Source organism: Cololabis saira, chromosome 12 (genome assembly GCF_033807715.1).
Source record: "Cololabis saira isolate AMF1-May2022 chromosome 12, fColSai1.1, whole genome shotgun sequence".
Classification (NCBI taxonomy): domain Eukaryota; kingdom Metazoa; phylum Chordata; class Actinopteri; order Beloniformes; family Belonidae; genus Cololabis; species Cololabis saira.
The window spans coordinates 31917222-31940070 of record NC_084598.1 but is presented as its reverse complement, the minus strand read 5'-3'; the positions used below and the strand labels follow the sequence as shown (position 1 = coordinate 31940070).

The 22849-nt window shown below is 40.7% G+C and overlaps 1 protein-coding gene across 2 annotated transcripts; it reads left to right on the top strand.

The window, feature by feature from the left end:
* Nucleotides 1-4072: 4072 nt before the first annotated feature.
* ifrd2 (interferon-related developmental regulator 2) lies at nt 4073-22554 on the top strand. 2 transcript variants are annotated; one of them, XM_061736607.1, is made up of 13 exons: nt 4073-4546; nt 10518-10574; nt 15995-16105; nt 16949-17033; nt 17210-17334; nt 17417-17574; nt 18488-18541; nt 18731-18909; nt 20100-20208; nt 20288-20422; nt 20615-20743; nt 21704-21799; nt 21905-22554. In XM_061736607.1, exons 1-13 carry the CDS (start codon nt 4504-4506, stop codon nt 21983-21985), a joined length of 1362 nt encoding a protein of 453 aa, XP_061592591.1. In that variant the 5' UTR covers nt 4073-4503; the 3' UTR covers nt 21986-22554. The 2 variants fall into 2 exon arrangements, with proteins under 2 accessions (XP_061592591.1, XP_061592592.1); XM_061736608.1 differs by lacking the exon at nt 10518-10574 and having other exon boundaries at nt 4074-4546.
* The last annotated feature ends 295 nt before the right edge of the window (nt 22555-22849 follow it).

Genomic DNA, 22849 nt, shown 5'->3' with positions numbered 1-22849 from the left:
CTTGCTTCTGACCTTTTTTTGTTTTTACAGAAACATGTGAGGGAAATGTCATTGTGATATTCTTAACATTAATGTGGTCTCTGAATCTGGTGGGAAACATGTTTCCAGGCAGGCTATGGCGGTCCCAGAATCAGGATGTATATTTTACATATTACATTTTTTCAGAAGTTCTTACCTGCAAATAAGGAAATTGGATGTGATCAATTTAGTTTTAAAAAAATCATGAAATGATAAGGTTTTGCAAAATTAAAACCAATTAAAAATTGGAACATAAGTGTATTTGGAAGGAAATAAAAGTCATCCATTGAAATTAAATACCCCCAATTTTGTTTTCAACTATAAGTAATCACTTTTGTATCATGAAAACATTTGGTAATCTTATATATTTCTTTTTTCAATTTTCTAAAGTGTTGTTATTATTATGGGGTGTAGAAAAAAATAAATTTTACGTCATTGAGTAGTAATAAACAAAGATAATGTGTATTCACAATTTTGGGGTAAAAAAATTTAAATAGGAATTCTTTCACTGGAAGATGTCAAGCAGCAGGAAGTATGAAAAAACAATCATTCTTTTTGTACTTCTGTTTTAAATCATATATATATATATATATATATATACCATATTTATAAGTTGCTTGTCACTTCAGACCCAAATACATGGTGTCTAACCCAGAGTTTATTTATTTATTGTTTCCACTGCTCTGGGGGGTATTCCAAGAAGGAGGTTTAACAAACACTGAGTTAAAGTCTCATCTTGAGGTTATCTGAACCCATGACGACTAAACACGCTCAGTTGGTTCCAACACACCAGTTATGAATTAACTCAACTAACCCAGTTGAGTTGTGCGTAGGGTTGCCACCTTTCAGAAATAGAAATAAGAAACGCCCTGATTTCAGCACCGCAGGAGCCAAAAGAAAAAAGCCCCCAAATTTCTAAACTGAATAAAAATGTGTTTATTTTTATATAAAATTTTTATATAAAAAGACAAAATGCTTTGATTTAAAGTTTAAAGTGCTTTAATAGCATTGAACTTGCATGACTGTACAGACAGCCAACCGTACTAGTAACTGAAATAGCCTCCTATGCTATGTATGTCCACATCAGCCCAGATGTATAATATAGCCTACAGGTGAAGAATGTGGTGTAAAAGTTAATTTATTTCAATAATTCAACTAGACTATGGTGTAAAAGTTAATTTATTTCAATAATTCAACTAGAATATGGTGTAAAAGTTAATTTATTTCAATAATCCAACTAGAATATGGTGTAAAAGTTAATTTATTTCAATAATTCAACTAGAATATGGTGTAAAGGTTAATTTATTTCAATAATTCAACTAGAATATGGTGTAAAAGTTAATGAAAATACGGTACAAATCGTGTCCCGTATTAGTTCAATACGGGATGCAACATTTTTTTCTCAAATAAAGGACAATTCCGTATTTTACGGGACGGGTGGCAACCCTAGTTGTGCGTGTTCCTGATGAATCTATAGACATCTTCTATCGAGGGTCGAAACCCGAAAAAATGGCTAACAGTGCTAACATTGCTGACAGTGCGAAGGTCCTATTGTATCTGTAGGAGTTTTTATCCTCGTTTTTCTTCCGACGAAATGAGGGCCTTTTTGCCCCCCTAAACGTGCCCCAAAAGTCACCAAATTTTGCACGCAAGCCAGGCCTGGCGAAAAATTTGATATTTAAAGCAGCACTATGTAACTTTTCTATCTTAATATAATATTTCCAGAGTCATTGTGATGGTACATCAACTTCCAACAGGTTTAATGACACCTCTGTAATGGTCTGAGGGGTCTGTATCGCCTTCACTGGCACTATGTAACTTTGAGGTGCATGGTAGGAACCCTTCCACACTAAAAAACTACAAATTTTTACGGCTTTGACTGCTTTATGGCATACGTCACTTCCCCCTCCTTCCCGATTCGTAGTCGAGACGAAAGCTGGGCGGGGCGTGGAGCGCAGAGCTCAGCAGAAGCTGGTATCATGGCCGAAGCAGCGAAAAAACCGAAGAAAATAAAAGTTTTATCGGAGGAGGCAAAAAAAGAAAGCGGGAGAGTAACAAGCTAAATGCCCGGACGAAAAAAAATAGATAAAAAATGCCCGGACAAGAATAAACATTGGCCCGGCGTTCACTCGCTGGCGTGAGATGAAAGACGAGGATGGATGTCCGACAAGAGAGACAGAATTGTTATGATACAAATGTAAATGTAAAGTTCTATGTTCAATAAGAATCAAAATTAGAATGTTTTCACATACGTTCTTGGGTCTTGGGTTCTAGTATTTTTCCTGAGAACTGTAAAATTGTGCAGGGCTGATTTGCAAAATATAAGGAATGGGCATTCAGTTATTCACAGGTTATAAAGTATTTTTTTATTTTGTCAGTAAGTATGTTGGACTACTAATTTATAACGAAGTCCCTCTAAAAAACGTGACAGGAAAAAGGTGCAGTAGAAACGCTGAAACAGGACAGGGGGGGGTGACTTCACTAATAAAACCAAGTTGAACTTAGTGATTTTCAACATCGTCATACTATATTGTTTAGCCAAAAATAGATACATTACCTCTTCGCTATCCATCCTGCAAACGACCGCTGAAAACAGAAAAGTAGCTTTGAAAGTCCGTCCCGTTCATTCACTATGAAAACAAATGCACGCGACGGGGACAGGAGTTTTCCGGCAGTACGGGCTGGTGCTCATGGGAAATGTAGTGTTCTTTCTGGTAAAGCACTACCGCTTTTGTCCAAAGGAGCCGCCAAACTCAACAAAAGCTGAAAGTTACATTGTGCTGCTTCAATGGTTTTCATTAATGGGCGTGGCAAAATGGCTCAACAGCGCCCCCTAGAAAACTTTGTGCCTCAAGCCCCACAATACGGTTTGACGTACACATCGGTACACACCTGTATCATGTCGCAACTTAAAGAAAAGTCTCTTGGCGCCATGGCCGAAACCGAACAGGAAGTCAGCCATTTTGAATTAGTCGTGTAATTTTGGCGCAATTTATGCCATTTCTTCGGCCGTTAATACGGCCCGAACCGTAACGTGCCCCCAGGTGTGTTATACATCAAAATGCGCGTCTCCATTCTGCGACAACGGCACGTGCATTACTTTTCTCAGTCAAAAGCGTTACCGTGGCGACGATAGACGCCAAAAAGCGCGCCCCCCGATAGTTCCTACTTTCTGCCATAACTTTTGAATGGTTTGACATAAAGACTCGTGGGTGGTGTCATCGGCCTTGGTTTTGAGTCCTTGAACTTTATTGGTGGAAATCATTGGCATCGCTGCTTGCAGCTTTAATTTAATTAATAGCAGTTTGGTGGTCAGGAAGGCAGGTCACACCCAGGACACACAGGTCTGTTTGACCTCTTCCCCTCTGCACGGCGCTACAAAGTTCTGTACGCCAAAACCTCCAAACTCAGAGACAGTTTCTTCCCCCAAGCTGTTGCTCTGATGAACTCTCAACACTCAGAGTCTCAGAGTAATCAATCACTGTGCAATAATAATAATAATAATAATAATAATATACATATTTTATACATATTTATACATATTTTATACATATTATTATACATATTTCATATGTATTTTGTGTATTTTTTATATATTTTTTATTTCTGACTTTTCAGTCTTTTTACAACCTCCCCTGCATGTGTGTGCTAAGTGTACTACTGACAACAAACATAAGTTTCCCCACTGAGGGACAAAATAAAGGATATCTTATCTTATTAATAATAATAATAATAATAATAACCACAATCATATGCTGTAACAATGCACCTTTCAATAACCATGTCTCATACTGCACACATGGATCTATTAGACCGCACACCTTTCACTTACATTTTTTTATTTTTGTATATATGTTAATAACAGCTGTCATTTGTCTATTTACTGCACAGTGAGCGAAAATAACCGGAGTCAAATTCCCTGTCTTGTTTGACCTGACCAGAGATGTTCAATAATGTATAGAGGATCTTTGACCTGACTTGGCCAAATAAACCTGATTCTGATTCTGGTTCTATGATCAGAAAAGGGGGATGTTGGCAGAACCTGGCAACCCGCGCCGCCGGTCTGTCAGCAGCTACTGAGGAAGATGGTGGACTCGACGGCAGCGTGCTCTCCACTCCGTCCCAAACACCTCGGAAAATACCTGCCATCTCAGCCCGGTATTAGGTATAGATTACCAGGAGACAATCATAGATAATACACACAAAAAACTCGTGGAAAACAGAGACTTCTCCCGCCGCTGGACAACTCTTTATTCCGGGGGCGAAGTTTGACCACGTGTTGGTTGGATGTTTTTAGCGTGTCAACACACGCGTGGGAGGAAGTGGCTTTATTTTTAAACATATAGCGAATCTGGGAGGTTAAACCACGTGGATTTATGGGCTTTGGGCTCGTTTCCTGCTTATATTGGAGGAATTGGGACTTGAAACGGGCTAAAGAGTAGCTGCTAAACGCGGGCCAGCTTTGTTGTTGTGAGCTGCATCGAAATGCCGCGCAGCAGGAAAGGGAAGCGTGGCTCCAGCAAGCCGGGTGAGTACTTTACTCTAGTTTATTTGCACATAAAACACAACAGTAAAAACAATGGTCAAATGAAGCATTGTGCAGGAGAGGTGGAAGCCAAAAAGGCTCATGAAAATGCCTCCCCTTTTATAAAACAACACTAACAGCAGCAGTAGTAGCAGCAGCTGACTTCCAAGCAAAAACACAATATAGAAATGCATAATATAAAACAGAAAAAGACAATTTAGCATGAAAAAAATACAATACTGAATTATTGAAAGATAGGAAAAATTTATCAGGTAGTATCAGGACCGAGTAACCAGTCTAATAACTGGCAAGAAACCAGGACTAATGTAATAAAAGATGACGACTCTGTTACTACTGTTGTTAAGCCAAACGAGCAAGCAGCACTTCTCCATGTGAAAGACGCCTGTTGATCCTTCAATTTCAGGGTGTACATTTATTTGCATTTTAGTATGAATATATGATATGTGTTGTATTTTTTTGCAGCTAAATTTGACATTTATTATAGTTGCATTTTTTAAATACAGTTTGAGTCTTATTGCTTAGTAATTACGCTGACACTATGGCATAATGCACACGTGTTACAGAGATGCCTATCTGGGTCACAGTGGGTTGGGTCACATAATTTGTCATGACACTGCAACTTTATTTGAATTTGAACACATGGACACTCATTGAAGAATCCATTGAAGAAAAGCACTGAAATGTTTTATACTATATATAAAACTTTGACCGGCATATGGAAGCAACACATGTAGGGAAAAGGTTAACTGTATGTTATTTTAAGCGACTGTGACATGCTATTTAAAACATGTACAGTAGGTCACTGTACTATAAGGTTTCTCAAATCTGCATATACAACGAGACAAGGTGGAGGTAAAGGCAAATGAGCCTGTGCATCAATTTAAGTAATGAAAGCCACGCGTTTTTGCGTGAATATATTATATGTGCTGTATGTTTTTGCAGCTAATACAGTTTGAGTCTTATTGCCTAGTAATTACACTGATACTACGGAATAACGCACGTGTTTCAGAGATGCCTTATCTGGGTCACAGTGGGTTGGGTCACATAATTTGTCATGACACTGCAACTTTATTTGAATTTGAACACATGGACACTCATTGAAGAATCCATTCAAGAAAAGCATCATGCACTGGATTTTATATATAAAACCTTTTCCGGCATATGGAAGCAACACATGTAGGGAAAAGGTTAACTGTATGTTATTTTAAGCGACTGTGACATGCTATTTAAAACATGTACAGTAGGTCACTGTACTATAAAGTTTCTCAAATCTACATATACAACGAGACAAGGTGGCGGTAAAGGCAAATGAGCCTGTGCATCAATTTAAGTAATGACAGCCACGCGTTTTTGTGTGAATATATTATATGTGCTGTAGGTTTTTGCAGCTAATACAGTTTGAGTCTTATTGCCTAGTAATTACACTGATACTACGGAATAAAGCACATGTGTTTCAGAGATGCCTTATCTCGGTCACATAATTTGTCATGACACTGCTACTTTATTTGGATTTTAACACATGGACACTTTTTTTTTATTTAAACAATTTTTATTAATTTTTCACTTTTACAAGTAAAGGATGGATACATAATATGATCCACAGAAATAACAAAACAGGCAAACAAACTGAGCAAAAAAACAAAAACACCAGCTCAGATCTATATAGATAATGCCCTGGGTTACAGTAAAAATATATGATGTGACCAGTCAAGAAAATCCCTGCAACATGATATTAGAGACATCAGGCTCTACATAGTTCAAGTAGGGCTCCCAAACTTTGTAGAATTGGTCTGTTTTTAAATGTAATATACATGTAAGGTACTCTTAACGGCACTAGATCAAACACCACTCTTTGCCAGCCTTAAACAGTTGGTACTTTTTCGTTGATCCACTGCAATAAAATATTCTTCCTTGCTGCATTAGTAAGAATACAATACAGCCTCCTATTATGTTTGGATGTTAAGTGTTATCTTGGGAGGCCACATGGACACTCTTTGAAGAATCCATTGAAGAAAAGCATCATGCCTATTTAATGCTTCACTGAAATGTTTTATTCTATATTTAAAACCTTGACCGGCATATGGAAGCTACACATTAAGGGAAAAGGTTAACTGTTATTTTTAGCAACTATGACATGCTATTTAAAACATGTACAGTAGGTCACTGTACTATAAGTTTTCTCAAATCTACATATACGAGAGAAGATGGAGGTAAAGGAAAATAAGCCTATGCATCAAAGCCACGTTGTAGCAATGCCAGTTCTGACCACATGGGGACGTATAGATCTGCTGTGTTGAAGAAGGAGTCCTGACTATACCATGTTAACCTTTTATAGGGCAGTCAATAAAATACTTGAAATTCAAATGCTGGAGGGTTATTGGAGAATATTAAAGGACCAATATTAACATTATAATGTTTTTTGTAATAACCATAGACTGTAGTTCTACTGTTGTGACCAAATATGGTCAATTGCCCTGCAAAGGGTTAAGGCCCATTTATGCTTCCTTGCGTATGTAAATAGCCACGTCCATTTCAAGCGTAGTCATATGTCATACATAGACTTCCATTTGCCTTGGTAGTTAAGTCTATTCGTCCACTAGTGGGCAGTGCTGGGTTCAGAGTTCACGTCTACATTTTGACGTCAGTTTTAGACACAGCTTGGGGGCAGAAAATCAGCACTACTACAATGTTGTTTGTAACTGCCCAAAAACACCAGAAGAAGAAAAAGAAGCAGTTTCAGCAGACATGGTGACAGTGGAGAAGATCATGATAATGCATGCTCTTATGGCGCTTTTCCACTAGTACCTACTCAGTCCGACCCGACTGGCCTCGCCTCAGTTTGGCTCTTTTCCACTAGGAGTCTAGATGTGACGAGTAGATACTTTTTCTGTATCTATTCTGCCGAGGTTCTAAGTAGCTCAGTCGGGCTGTATCTGAAGTCATCACACTACATGCCACCAATTTGTCAGGCAGTTGGCCACTCAGATGTCTGAGTCGGGATGTGACATAATTTCAAGAGCGACTCGGGGCTTGAAGCCTTCTCTCCCTCCGTTGTTTTAATTTTATATTGAATACAAGCCACAGAGCAAGTAGAAGATATATCAAATCATCCATGTTCTCTGTCGTTGGCGTCTTACTTCTTCGCTTGTGTCGCACAATCGAGTACATCACAGCAGCTTCGCTCCAACCCCGCCTTCTGATCTGGGTATGGAAAAGAAACGAGGGCAAGTCGAGTCGAATCGGGCTGAGTAGCTACTGGTGGAAAAGCGCCATTAGAAAGAGGCAGCTCCATAGACGGCTGTGGTCTGTTTGACCATTGAATACATTGCGAAATGTGGACGCCATATTCCTTTTTTTTCATTCGTTCTTCTCTGGTTTGTTCCATTTGCTGGTTGCATGTTAGCTATACTGCTCAACATCGCCCCCCACAGTTTCCGGTAGTATTGCTTTGTTTTCTGCGTCAAGCGACAGATCAAATTATGCCCATAAACGACGCAGGAGACTGATGAAAGGGTCCCACCGCCTGCCTATTTGTCTTCTGCGTTGAGCATAAATGGTCTTTGACGCTGGATTCACCCTGCCTGGTGCATTGCAGCAAAGCACTAAGGGTGTAGGTGTTGATGTCTCTTTGTCATACCAGAGGCAACGCAGCTGCATGAATCCAGCGTTAACGAGTGGGGACGGTCAACGCACAGCCTGTAATAACTATCTTGTCCCGCTGGAGGTGCATTTTGTTATCTTTCAGCTGTACTTCTGTTCCTGTGTTCTTGTGAAACGTCATCAGTCACAGACAAAGTATTTTTTTAAATTGCATATAGTCAAGTATGGGGGTTGGTGGCAGAGGCGTTTTATAGCATCTAGCCCGTAATTAGTGGCCAACAGTCTTACAAACTATCTGGTATTTGTCTGCAGCATGTGAGAGGTTGAATGTTGTTGTTGGCCTCTTCTTTTTTGGGTAATATCTGGAAAGATGAGTAAAATGTTGAAATCAGAAAGCCAAAATTTTTAGCCTGCTCTAAAGTTTACTCCCCTCTGACTGCTCCACTCACGCTCCAAGTTTCACATTCACAGGCTTTGGCTGTATTGCGTTATCATTCCTGATAAATTAACAATATATTTTGCATAACATGACTCAACATCCTCCCGTATTTGATTAGTTAAGTCTGCTCTCTGCACTATTTTGCCTGTAATTCTCTTTGTGAGCTCACTTTTTAAGGAAGTCTTTATTTTTAGGCGTGTATAAAAAGAGCACCAATGAGATGTAACATTAATTCAGAGAAATCAAGTGCAGGTGTGTGTTTAATTAATTTATAAACTGTATTAGGCAAAATCTGATTCAAGGGGGCTCAAAGTCAAGAGCCACAAAGTCAGTGCACCGTCAGACGCATTCATCAGATAGGCAAACACCCCTTTTGTTTAATGTTGTTTTTTCCTGGCGGAATTGCCTGATGAGGTAATTGATATAGTGCCACCACTTCATGGTGGTGGTTGAGAGCTATAACTGCGGTTTCAAATATCGAATACACCAAGTTCATACTTGTTTGGAAATAACTTTTCCATCATGGAAAATAAATACTAACTAGTCCTGGGAAGGCAGAGGCAGCATGAAACTTGACCAAGGCCGCTGCCTCGCATTTCTCTATGCAGGAAAAACCCTGTCCGGTGGAGACATGTCGACTCGACAGTAAAGTGTCCTAGAATAGATTTTGTGTCATGAAACAGAAATAATGCCGAGGCACAAAGAGTAAAAAAGAAAGTTATAACTTGGTTATGTAATGGTATGTAGATTTAAGATCTTTTCGTGTAAGGATGCAATTCTTCTACAATTACATTTTGGTTAAGGTATAAATATAGAACCAATTTGAACATTTCCTCTGACGTTCTGATTGTTTTTTTTGTAATTTCTTAAACCTCTAGCCCATTACAAAAAAACACATCATCTTAAGGCTGAGTTATGGTTCTGCGTCACACCGACGCAGAGCACACGCCGCAGCCGTGACGCCGTGCTGAACCCTTCGGACTTCTCCGTCACTCCATTTGGTCGCGGTGCAGTACCCCCCGCGGCCACTAGTTGGCGATCTTTTTCTGAATGGTTTATCCGACTTTTTCCGGTCACAGTAAATCAAAGAAATAAGGACAACTATTGTGCAAAAAAACAAAACAAAAAAAATCACATATAAACGAAGAAAAGAGCCCTGGAAGTTCACTACTGCTTCAAACCGGAAACCGGAAATGCTTTGCTTTCAAACGAACCAATCACAGCCCTCTCGGTCTGCGTGTGGTTGGCGTCTCCTCGACGCGTAGTTACAATTTTCGGGAGGTGCACGTCAGCGACGGCGCAGGTGACGGCGTGTCCTCTGCGTCGACGAAAACCAGACGGCGTAGGCACGGCCCCATTTTGACGCAGAAGCATAATTCAGCCTTTAAACATAAAATCTTAAGCCAAAACAGTCTTTGAACATTGGTATCGCTCAAGGTTTCCTTTTTGTTAACCCCCTTTTTTTTTTTTTTTTTTTTTTTTTTTATATAGATATTTTTGAATATGCCTACTAGCTCAGCTGTAGCATTGATCACAGCAGAAAAAAATGTGAGTTCCAAACTATTTTCTCTCAAGCCAAGTGTGAACTACCAAGTTCACCAGTTCTAACTGGGCGTACTTGGTCTTGAGAAACGGTCGTTAACTTTCCTGCGATATGCTCTGCCTGTGTGGTCCGAAGTGGTATTGCTATAGACTGCCTTTTTATTGTTCTTCAGATTAGTTCATGATTAATGATTATACCAAAACTATTGAATGATTTAGCTCAATGAACCAGAAATGCAGCTCACTTTTGATGTTTTCCTCTCATTATGGCCTCTTCTATTCCCTCATCCCTCCATCATCAATACTCATCAACATACCGTACTGTGTATTTCAAACACTCTTTCGTCCCCCCCACCCATACATCATCTCTAGGCTCTCTCCGTCAGGAGGTTCTTCAACTGCAGCTGTCAACTAAAGCGTCACTGAAAGGTAACTCTTCTTTGACCTCAGCGTCCTGTCCAGCTCAACTACTTGCCCAGAAGCTCTTGAGCCTTCCTCCAGTGCATGCTGTTAAACCAACAGCCACTTCATGCTAAAGTCACCTTGTTAATAGTTTTTCCCTTCTTCCAAAAACTAATTTTTTTGAACTTGTGGTCCCTCGTGCGTTTCCTGCTCTGGCTGCTAACCTTGACATAACTGTCGTTACCACGTTCCCTATTGCAGCACAGTCGCGCCTAAATCACTGTTATTGTCTGAATGCCTCTATGCATGTTGCCCTTGACAAGCTTCACTCGATTCCTCCACATAAGTACAAACATTCCCTCACCACCTGTTAACTTCCCACAGACTCAACACTTTTCCATTTAGCTTGCTGCCAGAATAATGTCTAATCTGCGTTGTATTTCTCCCCCCGTCCAACATTTTTCTGCCCTTACCATCCATCGGCCTAGCACAGATTTTCAGGAACTTCTTTGGCACTATTCCACTAGTACCTACGCAGCTCGACTCATCTCAGCTTGCCTCTAAACGAAGAAGACAACAACACTAAAGATATAGAACATGGAGGTGATGATATATGTGCTGTGACTTGTCTTCCATATCAAGTTAAAAATTGAGAGTGAGAGAAGCTTCAAGCGGCAACGCTTTTTAATTTTTTTTTAGTTTGTCTTGGCGTTGCTGAAAAGTCTGTTGGTTGGTGGGAGCAGCTATGAAGTGACAGAGATCCTGCTAGATCTGGTCGTTCCTTATCGAATCGAACCTATATATTCCTAGAAGTCTGACTCCCAAACCCCTGATCAATCGGTGGCGTGTAGTGTGATGACGTCGGATACAGCCCGACTCAGCCCGCTTAGAACCTCGGCAGAGTAGTTACAGAGAAAGTATCTACTCAGCACGCCTCAACCCCTAGTGGAAAAGCGCCAAGGTGAGTGGAGGTGAGTCGAGTCGGGCTGAGTAGATACTAGTGGAAAAGCGCCACTATCGGGTCAAAATAAGTCACCTTCTTGGGTTAGCTACTTCCCCATGGTCTAGAGAACCTCCTTGGTAGGGTGCATACAAGTTTTCCACTTCCATTGCACACTCCTTGGTGGGTCTTGCACACATCAATATCATTCAGCGGTTTGGAGTCTTTCGCCACCTCATGAACTTGATTAAGTCTGAAATCTGGGGTCTTTTGTTTTACGTTAACAGATCTGCTACCCAACTGTAGTTAAGGGATTCACTTGAGGTTTTTCCACTTCAACTCAGGACAAGAGTTTGTCTGTCGGCCGAGTCTGTTCCCCGGAGCCTGACGGACTCCCGTGGCAGTCTGAGGGATTGTAATGTCAAGCTTAAGGCAGCAAACCAGAGATGGCATGAGAGTTGTGGAGGGGCGCTTCTGCTTCACAGCCAGTGTGTAGGCAGGCGTGCGTGGGTAGGTGTGGGGCGGCAACAGACCGACATGTACCACTGTACTGAGCTACAGTGTGTTATTAGTGTTTTATGACATATTCATTACCTCATTGTTTAGCAGGCTTCAGATGCTGCTTTGTCAGGTGGTTACTTTTTGCAGTTATTACAAAATATCTCGGTAGCTGATTCACTTGACATTGTTTAATAGGACCAGTTATTTTGCTGGTATTTAACAGGATAAAAAAGGTCAGATTGCTTTGGAAAGGTTACCAAGTTTAGTTGGTGCAGAAATCCCATGCCTGAGGAAAGACAACAGACGAATGTTCTCTAACATCTGCACATAAGCTGTAGAGTCTGGTATTGAACATTTACAAAAATAGGCTTTTCTAAAGCAGCTCTATGTTGCAAAACCAGTTCCATGTTGTAACTGGCGTGTTGAATCCTATCCGGTAATGGGAAAGACTGCTGTTCATGAACTGACCACCGGGGGCTGACTCTAAAACCAAGTCTCTCTTGACCTGCATGTTAAAATGTCCAACTTCGCAGCAGAAATAAATGTTTAAAGCCTGGTTCATAAAAGCAGTTTTGATCTCGATAGCTAGATTTCATATCCATGACAAGTGCACAGGGGTGGGATTCTTTATTTTAATTCTTTTTTTACACCACATCAGGTAAAATTATATAAATCAATTTATTTTATTCATAATTTTACTTATAGTAAAACAGTTATAAAACAAATGCTTTAAGGAAATAACAATAGAATTGTTACAAACCAAAGCCAAAAGAGGTTACTTTAGCTTTTCACATGACGGTGACAAAATTTAGCATAACCTCTGAGATTTAGGAATGTTAAGACATTTATTGTTAAATTATAGTGACTGATGCTGCTTTGCATTCTGTTCTGTCAGACATAAACTGTTTCATCAGAATAGTGAAGAGACTTGAGATGATGAGGATGACAGTAACAAACTCTTATTGTCTCATCAGTGTTAAGAAAAGACAGCATAGATGAGCCCTCGTCTATATCTGCTCAAATCAAAAAGCTAAATGGAGAAATCCGGCATCCATTTGTTATTTTTGTTCCGCTGAATCATAGGATTTACCTGCACACAGATAGAAACTAATGAAAGATAAGAAAAATAAAGCACAAAAGTTGTCGTATACAGTACATTTAGGACTGGAATTGAGCTTGTGAATCTGTTGAATAACATAAATAGCTGTTGCAGCGTGCAGTTTACAGTGAACACTGATGAATATAACTAAACCAGCATTCTAACTAGGGACATAGCTCTCAGCTGCACCCACCATTTATCACAGCTGCAACAGCAGTGACCTCTGGATCACTTCAACTGTCCCAGATGACCTCAACATGAAGACACACACTCGCATACACACTCGTGGTGTGACCATTCTGGAGCACACACACTGCCTGAATGAGCCGATGAATGGCCACCCTGGTCTTCAGTAATCCCACCAACAGTAGAAAGTCCTGAGCCAGCAGGAACCTGAGGGTTAGCTCTTACTGCTTCTCAAACACACATGGCAGCGCTGCGCTGAAAGACCGCAGCTGCTAGTAATAAATGCATAAACGATGACGGGGCATTGGCTAATGGAAAATCCTGCCATTGTCTTAACGTTGGCTGCAATTATGTCCTCACTATTAATCAGAAGTAAATGTGCCAAGAATGCATTTTCATAGTGATGTTTAGGCCCATTTATCCCCCTGTGGGTGGGTGCGTTTGTGCAAACGAGGAACTTTGTTGGTGTGCATTTACAACCAAAAGTGTTTGTGAGGAGAGTAAATCTGCACTCAACTTCTTAACACTGCAGTTAGTCTGCGCTTGGTTGATTTAGAGGTGACCTTCAGCCACATTTCAGTTAGTTTTGGGCTGTTGCTTCTTTTCTTGATCATTTTGAGCAGGCTTGCAGTTTTTTAAAAGATACTAATGAGTGTGAACAGTCATCATACTTTTGTTTGCATTTATATTTTTGGTTATTTATGAAGTAAAGTGATTCATTTGCCGACATAAGAACTCCAAGGGTCTCAATTTTATTGGCTACAGTAACCAGAGCCCTCGACTGCTTGTTACAAAATGAATGTCCAGAATTTGTACTTTAATGGCAGGTTATATGTTTAATAAACAGTTTAGTATGGACAAAGCATATAACTGAGTTCATTTCTGTGACTAAAGGCTCAGTTATGCTTCTGCGTCAAAATGACGCCGTGCCTACGGCGTGTGGTTTGGATCGACGCAGAGGACACGCCGTCACCTGTGCCGTCTCTGACGTGCACCTCCTGAAAATTGTAACTACGCGTCGAGGAGACGCAGACCACTCGCAGACCGAGAGGGCTGTGATTGGTTCGTTTGAAAGCGAAGCATTTCCGGTTTCCGGTTTGAATCAGTAGTGAACTTCCAGGGCTCTTTTCTTCGTTTATGTGTGATTTTTTTTGTTTTTGTTTTTTGCACAATAGTTGTCCTTATTTCTTTGATTTACTGTGACCGGAAAAAGTCGGATAAACCATTCAGAAAAAGATCGCTAACTAGTGGCCGCGGGGGGTACTGCACCGCGACCAAATGGAGAGACGGAGAAGTCAGAAGGGTTCAGCACGGCGTCACGGCTGCGGCGTGTGCTCTGCGTCGGTGTGACGCAGAACCATACCTCAGCCGTAATTCAAAAGCAGATGCTCGTCAGTAACACAAATGTTATTTTACCGAGCGTTGAAGCTGAAGGCCAAATCTTGAAATCTCAGTTTAAGGCACACAGATCACTATTCCTTCACCTGTTAACGACACCGAACTCCTGAGGGAAGTCAGTGACTTCAAATAAAACTATTAGACGGTTAGAGATAACAGAAACATCCCAAAAAGCCAGTTTTAATAAATCCACTATGGGTTAGGAAGTGTGTAACCTTCATATTCCGGGTTAGGATATTTCTTTTTCAGTGGCTCGTTCCTGTTCGCCCCCACCCCCCCCCCCCCCCCCCCCCCGCTCACTTCTCTCTGGCACATCAAGTACTAACGATCCTCTTTGTGTTACCCATTTTCATAGGCTTTTATTATATATGAGGTTTATATATATATATTTATTGGCTTTTTGCTGTATTTCCTCCTCTGTTTCCTCAAGACACACACTTCTACTTTTGGTGTTTACATTTTTCCTGCACACTCAAAGCACTTATCTTGACATCTCCTGCCGGTAGTGAGATATACTTCCTGTTTTTCATGGGTCTTAGCGGCTCCATTATTACCAGACTTATTTTTAAACTTTGACTTATGTATGAACATACAGTTATATGAATGTTCCTGATTTTAATCATACTGATGATCAGTTCGATAGTGCAGCTTTGAAATCATTGAAGTACCCTTTTTGCAGTTAATGTATTCTTTGACAACAACCTGATCATCTGCTGACAACGTGATAGTTTTCACCTTTCCTGTCGATACAGAGATGCTTAGCATTGATTTTAAATCCCCTCAGGACAGGAGTGTCCTGTGATATAAATGGCTGGTGCTTAAAATTAACCTGGCCAGCCTTTTCAACTTGTTTTCCTCTTTGATAGTTTGATTCTTCTGGATTTGATTATGATATCCAGTGGGTGGTACCAAAGAATGCAGAAGAAACGGCCTCCGGACCTCATTTGAAACAAAGCATGTGATGCAGGCAGAGCGACAACGTGACTATTATCAACAAAATCGCATCTGAAAGGGCATGCAATGGATAATTAAGGCTGTTGCTTCTACTCCGGAGTAGAATTGTTGCTCCAGGGTGTTATTAGAAATGGGTGTTATTCAAAACTGTATTGAATATTGGCTATTGGAGGCTGTTGTCATCGCATAACGCCTGCCTCATTGCAGGCGGTTTGCTGCGCTCTGTACTGGTGGAAATGGCTTTGATGTTTATAAGATGATAATCACAACGTGGATGGATTTGGCTCGCACTTTTTCCAAAAAGTTTGTTTCTTGTTTGCTTTGTTATTTGTCTTACTTTTTCCGCACGTATTCTTTTTCTTTCTGTAGGAGTTAAAAATGGGATGAAGGGAGAGTCCGGCGCCAGCGACGATGAGTTCACGTCTGACGTTCTGAGCCACTACAGCAGTGCCAGCGAGAACGCTTCGGTCATGGAAGAAGGTACGTCCGTGAGATACAAATACCCTGTAATACATTTATCATGTACTTGTTTGGAATAGAGCAAAAATGAATGATTTCATTTCTTGAATTCATTTAAAAGAGCAGATAGCAATCGTATTGAAGATTGTGAGAACATTGTTTAAGTGTCATTTAGCGATCTTATCAGTTGAATAGAATTGCATTCACTTTTTCAAAGGTTGTTTCGGGTGGGGTTGCGGTATTACATTTGAACTGCTTGTTCTACTGTTGTCACAGTCAGTACGTTTACATGCAGCTGTTCAATCGGATTTCTGAGCGTATAAGACATCATTCGGACCTTTTAAACTGCATGTAAACACCAAAATCCGATCTATTTCGGACATTTAATAATCGGATAACAACACCTAGATAATTCGTTCATAGTGGGAATTTTAACGGCATGTATACGGAGACATCGGATATTGTAGTCTGCGCATGCTCGAGAATTTCCTCTGGGGCATTCACCCGGAAATGAAAGGAGACGGAACGTGTTAAATAGTTGTTTAAACACCAACATGGCTTCAGCAAGTTCAACTCACTTTTGGACGGACGAGGAGACCCGGTTCATGCTCCATCAAATACAAGAGCTAAACATTCAGAAGTGGATCTTTGTTGAAATGGTTACAATGGTTACAGCGCCACATAGCGTCACAGAGTCAGCCATGCTCTGGCCATTTATCCGATTCTCTGAACAGCATGTAAACTCAGACAAGTGATTCGGTCTTCTGGATGTCTTTATCTGATACGATCAGAAATATGATTTCTTTGCTGCCTGTAAACGTACTGAGTCAAGACGTATTGTTTGTGCTCTCTGGTCCAACTCAGGAAGTGAGCAAGTGGACGAGCTGACTGCCCAGGAGGAAACAGAGGACAAGCTGAAGCAGTGCATAGACAACCTGATGGATAAGAGGTGAATATTTATATTCATTACTCCCGATTTTAACCAAGTAAATAAGATGTGAATGTCATGACAGAGGACAGAAACGAGGGATTTAGTGAGACCAGACTAACTATAGAAGGTGATGCAAATGAATTCATTCCTCTCCACTTAACTTATTATAATTTCTCCCTTTCCTCGTCTCTCAGTGCAAAGACTCGTTTAGCAGCCCTGGAGTCGTTGCGACAGGCCTTCTCATCCAGGCTTCTGTACGAATTCTTGACGGAAAGACGCCTCACTGTGAGCGACTGCCTGGAAAGGAGTCTTAAAAAAGGTAATGCAAATTAGATGTTTGTTTATTTTTCCTGTTGTTACAAGCACGGTAGCTGATAGAGATGTTCCCTTGATGTGTGCAGGCAGTGGGGAGGAGCAGGCAGCAGCAGCCACAGTCTTCACCCTGCTCTGTATCCAGCTGGGCGGGGGAGACGAGGCAGAAGAAGGCTTCAAGATGCTTTTACCAATCCTCACTACCATCCTCATTGACAACAGTGCCAGTATAGCAGCTCGCCAGAGTGTGAGTGTGATCACGTCAACCACACAGCTTTGTTCGGGGCTTTTCAGATGTCTGAACTAAAAATGCAAATACACAGACAATACATTTGCATTATTGCATCACGGATGTAAAAACATGTAGTTGTTCAGCCAGAAGTTTTTGTGACAAATTCTGACTGACCAGCTCTTATCATCAAGTCATCCATCCGTCCAGCCATCCATTCATTATCCAGCTCTTCCTAGTTAGTGTCGCATTGATGCTATAATATGTCAATGTCAATGTAAATTTTATTTATATAGCACATTTAAAAACGACCGAGGTCCACCAAAGTGCTGTACAGTATACAATAAAATGAAACTATACCAAAAGAAAATACAGTACAAAGTGTAGAAACAATAAAATCACTAACATGCTAGAATGATCAATAAAATAGTAATAAAAAATAGAAAATAGAAAATAGACTGCAAGGAACAGACACACAAAGTGCACAATCACTTCTCACAGATGTAGACCACTATGTACCGTACACCAAAAGCCAAAGAATCTTCAATTATAATATTTTATCAAGCAAAGGTTTTTTGTTTTTTTTCCCCCTGTCGTCCATATGCTTTGTAATATTCTTACTCGCTCCTTCTGTAATCTGCTATGTGTTACCTTTGTGTTCACTCACATACACCCTGCTCCTTTTAAACAGGGTGTGTCATTTTTGAAAGCCTTAATTACTGTACAGTACACAACACTTAGCAGATGGTTTTATCCAAAGAGACTTACAACAGTGGAGTACAATCTAAACACAGTAACATAGGAGATCACAAAGTAGAAGCAGATCAGACGGTATACTATATATATATATATATATATAATGGTAATAAAGAAGGGGTTCACCACTTCCTGTCTCCTTGTTTGACTCTTCTGTTTCCATTGTCTCCTTCAGTGCGCCAGAGCTTTGGGGATGTGCTGCTATGTCTCAACTGCTGAAGAAGGAGAGGTGACTTTGCATTCTTAAATATACACAGGAACATATCAAATGTTTACTGTAGGCCATAAACAACCGAGACAATCAAGTCTTTATACGGCTTTAGGATATGTGGCGTCTTGGATTTAAAGGGCTATCGTGCTGTTTTACAGAAGTCTCGGGTCTTTCTCACCCCTTCACTCTCCATTTTCTCCCCTGCAGGACTTGAACAAGACACTGGCTCTGCTGGAGAGCATTTTCACGTCTTCCTATCCCAACAGAGAGGGAACGCTGCCGACGGCCAAACCCGGAGGCCCAGGCCTGCACGGTGCAGCCCTGCATGCCTGGTCGCTGCTCGTCACCCTCTGTCCTGCTTCCAGAATCACCGTGCTGCTGGACCAGTGAGTGCAACCACTTTAGTGTTCAGATCTTAATCTAAGACGGAAAAAGCATGGTGGCGACGGAGAATAAGAAGGGAAAAAGCGACTCGTTGAATGAAACAAATGAACCACAATTGGTTTGAAAAATGGTGCAACTGCTTTGGTTTTCGCCTGTCAGATACCCAACATGCAAGCTGGCCGTCATGGCATAGGGAGGAAACGCCACAAAGCAGTTAAATATTTAATTTGCTGCGTGAGTCACGTCTGTTTTATCACATTAACTAAAAGCCTCTAGGATGGCCGTCATGGCGTAGGGAGGAATCACCACAAACCGATTTCATTACTTGAAGCAGAAGCACTTGGAGTACAACAGAGCTGTTAAAACCCGTGAAGAGGTACAATAAAGAAGAATCGGCGTAGCTTTAAATAGCTGCAAGCCTCATGACAAAAGTAGCAAACGCTGCGGGGAACTAACTAATGCAGCGATGCATTGTTTAGCCAGGGATATGAGGCCCATTGGGAGTGTGGAAAGACACTGCATCTTATGTTGCAAAACAACTCTTTAAGTTTTGTGGATGTTATACGAGGTTATGCTCAGGACATGTCAGCCCATTTCCACTGCTTTTTGGTTAAACTCAGTATTTGCACTGGTAAATTTGTATATAGCTTACTTGCACATAAAAAACAGCTGCTTGTTTAAGTGAAAATACATTGATGTTTTTTTTTTTTTTGCACTATTAAAGTTGGGGAGTTGTATTTTGTCTTGCATCAATTATATCATCAGTTATATGCAAATTTTCAAATATATATCTTGATAAATATTTTGGGCCATATTGCACATCAACCTTTTATAAGGCTAAACATCGGTGGCAAAAACACTGATATTTATTAGTTTATTTATAAAAGGATGTTTCTGCAATCTTACAGCATCCCCTAACAGGTGAAACTGTTATCTTTCCCTGTCCCGGTAGATGTTTGCCCATAAATTAATTATAAACTTCGAAACCGAACAATTTCCAAGTGACAACATTGGTTTAAAACAGCCTTAGGGTTTATGATTTTATTAAAAATGGTTTGTGTTTATTCTTGAACATCCTCTCAGTTCTGTTCAGCTGTACACGTTTGACATTTTGGAACAGTGAAACGCACATATTCATTAAAATGTCATCAGTAGTTATTGTTCCGCTAACAGTGACTGTTCTCCCGTCTAGTCACCTGCCGAAGCTGCAAGCTTGTCTTCAGAGCAGCGACGTCAACTACAGAATCGCAGTGGGGGAGACCATCGCCCTGCTGGTGGAGCTGGGCCGAGAAATAGACGAGGTAAACACTGACATGACCAACAAATGCAGCCGTCTAACGTTTCAAGTAGTACTGAGCTGATGCTTTGTCGTTTCTGCAGGAGTTTGAGGTGGAGGACAGTGACGGTCTCTGTGAAAGTCTGAAGGGTTTAGCCACAGATGGAAACAAACACAGAGCCAAAAACGACAGAAGGAAACAACGCTCCATCTTCAGAGAAGTGCTACACTACATAGAGGTTCGTTTGCTATCAAAGGTGGTTTTCATGAGAATCTAACTGAAGTTTTTATTCAAGAAAATGGGGGTGTGTTTTACTGAAGAGAAGAAGACGACAACATCTGTTTAAAGCTGTTGAGTTTTTCTGGTGCAGCAGATGCCCATTGCATCCTGTGCATCTCCAGTTTTCTGACTTTCTCTTCCTGGCCCACAGAACGAGGATTTCACAGACGAGAAGATCCGGTTTGGAGTGGAGAGCGTTTACATCGACAGCTGGGTGAGGAGGAGAATCTACGATGCCTTCAAGGAGATCCTAGAATCTGGAGTCAGACACCATCTACAGGTGGGGGAAGCTCACGAAAGCATGAAAGCCACCGCGAACTTGCCATAACAGAACGGCGCATGCAAAGTCTCATAAACTGCAGATAAATATTTAATTTGCTGCATGAGTCACATCTGTTTTGTCACATTAAATAAAAGCCTCAAGGATTCTGGTTTTACCTGCTGAGTCTAGTAAAACTGCCTGACAGCAGGCCAGTGGTAGTTTCGTATATGCCAGTCAACACACACGCACTCCAAAAACAAATCACTACTCCTCTGTGGGCTTGTAATAAGTGGATTTAAAATATAGCTGTAAGTAGCAGTCGTCAAGGTCCATGCAGGTCTGCAGAAACATTAATTAGTAGACTGTAGTAGACGTAGTACACCCGCTGTGACGTTACCTTTAGGTTTTCTGAAGAGCCGTTTGAAGCCTCATTAGCCAGAAGTCAGTTGCAGTTAGTTCGAAAACACTGCTGCTCATCTTTTAATCGGTGCGAGAAAACAAGATCACATTACTCCAATTTTACCATCACTTCATTGGCTCCTTGTTTGTTTATGCATTGATTAAAAAAAATATTTTATTTGTTTATAAATGTCTTCATAGTCTCGCTCCAAAGTATCTGTCTGACCTGCTTCTACGCTCCTTCACCCCCCCACAGGTCGGCGGATCAGTTATTGTTAGTCGTCTCTAAGACAAACGGGAAACTTAAAGTGACCGTGCCTTTTCAGTCGCTGGCTCAAAATTGTGGAACGAGTTGTCTTTACACATCAGGCATATGGATTCACTTTCTTAAATCCTCTCATGCTTTGGCTTTTTAACTCTGTTTGAGATCTTGGCTTTATTGTTTTATATTTGCTTCCACACATTTTTAATGTTTTACTCTGAACCCATGTATGCTTTTTAAATAAAGTTGAGTTGTGTCGAGGTTTGTCCCACTCCTACGTCTCTGACATTGAACTCTGATTTGTGTTTTTGGTGCAGTTTAACCAACTACTGCGCGACATCTTCGGCCTTGGAGCCCCCATCATCCTGGATGCCGCCACCTCCAAAGCCAACAAGATTTCACGTTTTGAGAAGGTAGCGGTGCCTTCTTGCCTCCAGCAGAAACGATCTGCTGCATCCGACTCCGACCAGCTTCATTAACAAATACCTCACGCTTGTCTCTGTGTCTTTCTTGAACAGCATCTTTTCAACTCAGCTGCCTTCAAAGCCAGAACGAAACAGAGGAGCAAAGTGAGGGACAAGCGCGCTGACGTCATGTGAGAGGAGGACGAGGACGGAGGGTGGATCTGGCGAGGAGCTCATCAGGCTGCAGAGAAAAGGAAACGCAACGCCTTCAACTCTTCAAAACGGGGGGATTATTTTGTGCTCTTAAATGCAATCAACATTTAAGGTCATTAATTTCACCAGTGAATGTAAAAAATTACATCTCACTGGGAGATTTTGGTGCTGATGGATATTTTTCTGTCTTTTTTGGGGGGGATACACAGACAGTTGCTGCTGTCTTTTAACAGGCCAGTGGGGTGGTTTTAATTTTTGATGCTTTTTTTTTTTTTTCTCTGGGCCGAGCACTCAAAATCAATCTCTGTCCTCCTCCAGGCTTCTGACTATTATTCCCACAGCACTCCTCCATCTACTCCATCTTTACACCCACAGTTTAACTACTTGAGCTGCCAAAAACCGGGAGACGAACTTTACAAACAATGCAACCTTGAAAAAGATCTATATTTGTGGTGTTTGTGTGCGAGCGTGTTTTATTTGAAACTAATTTAACCATGAAATAAAACACTTCATATGAACAAGAAGATGCCTAATTAAAACTATGAAATTCAGGAGTTGATATTGTCATCTTTGTACCTTCATATTTTTGAAATGGAATTATTTTCAATTTAATAATCACTGGTTAACAGTTGTATTTTACTTTCTAATTTATTAAGAGAGCTGTAATACCGGTATGTGGTTTTTAAAGAAACAATGTTAAGAACTGTTTACAGACACAATTACGGATAAAAATGAAGAACCTTTGAAGTTTTTCCCCACATGTATTTTTGATTAAAGGTGGCTGGGTCATACAATATATGTATGTATTGCAGATTTATTGATCATAAGGGTTTATGGAAATACATG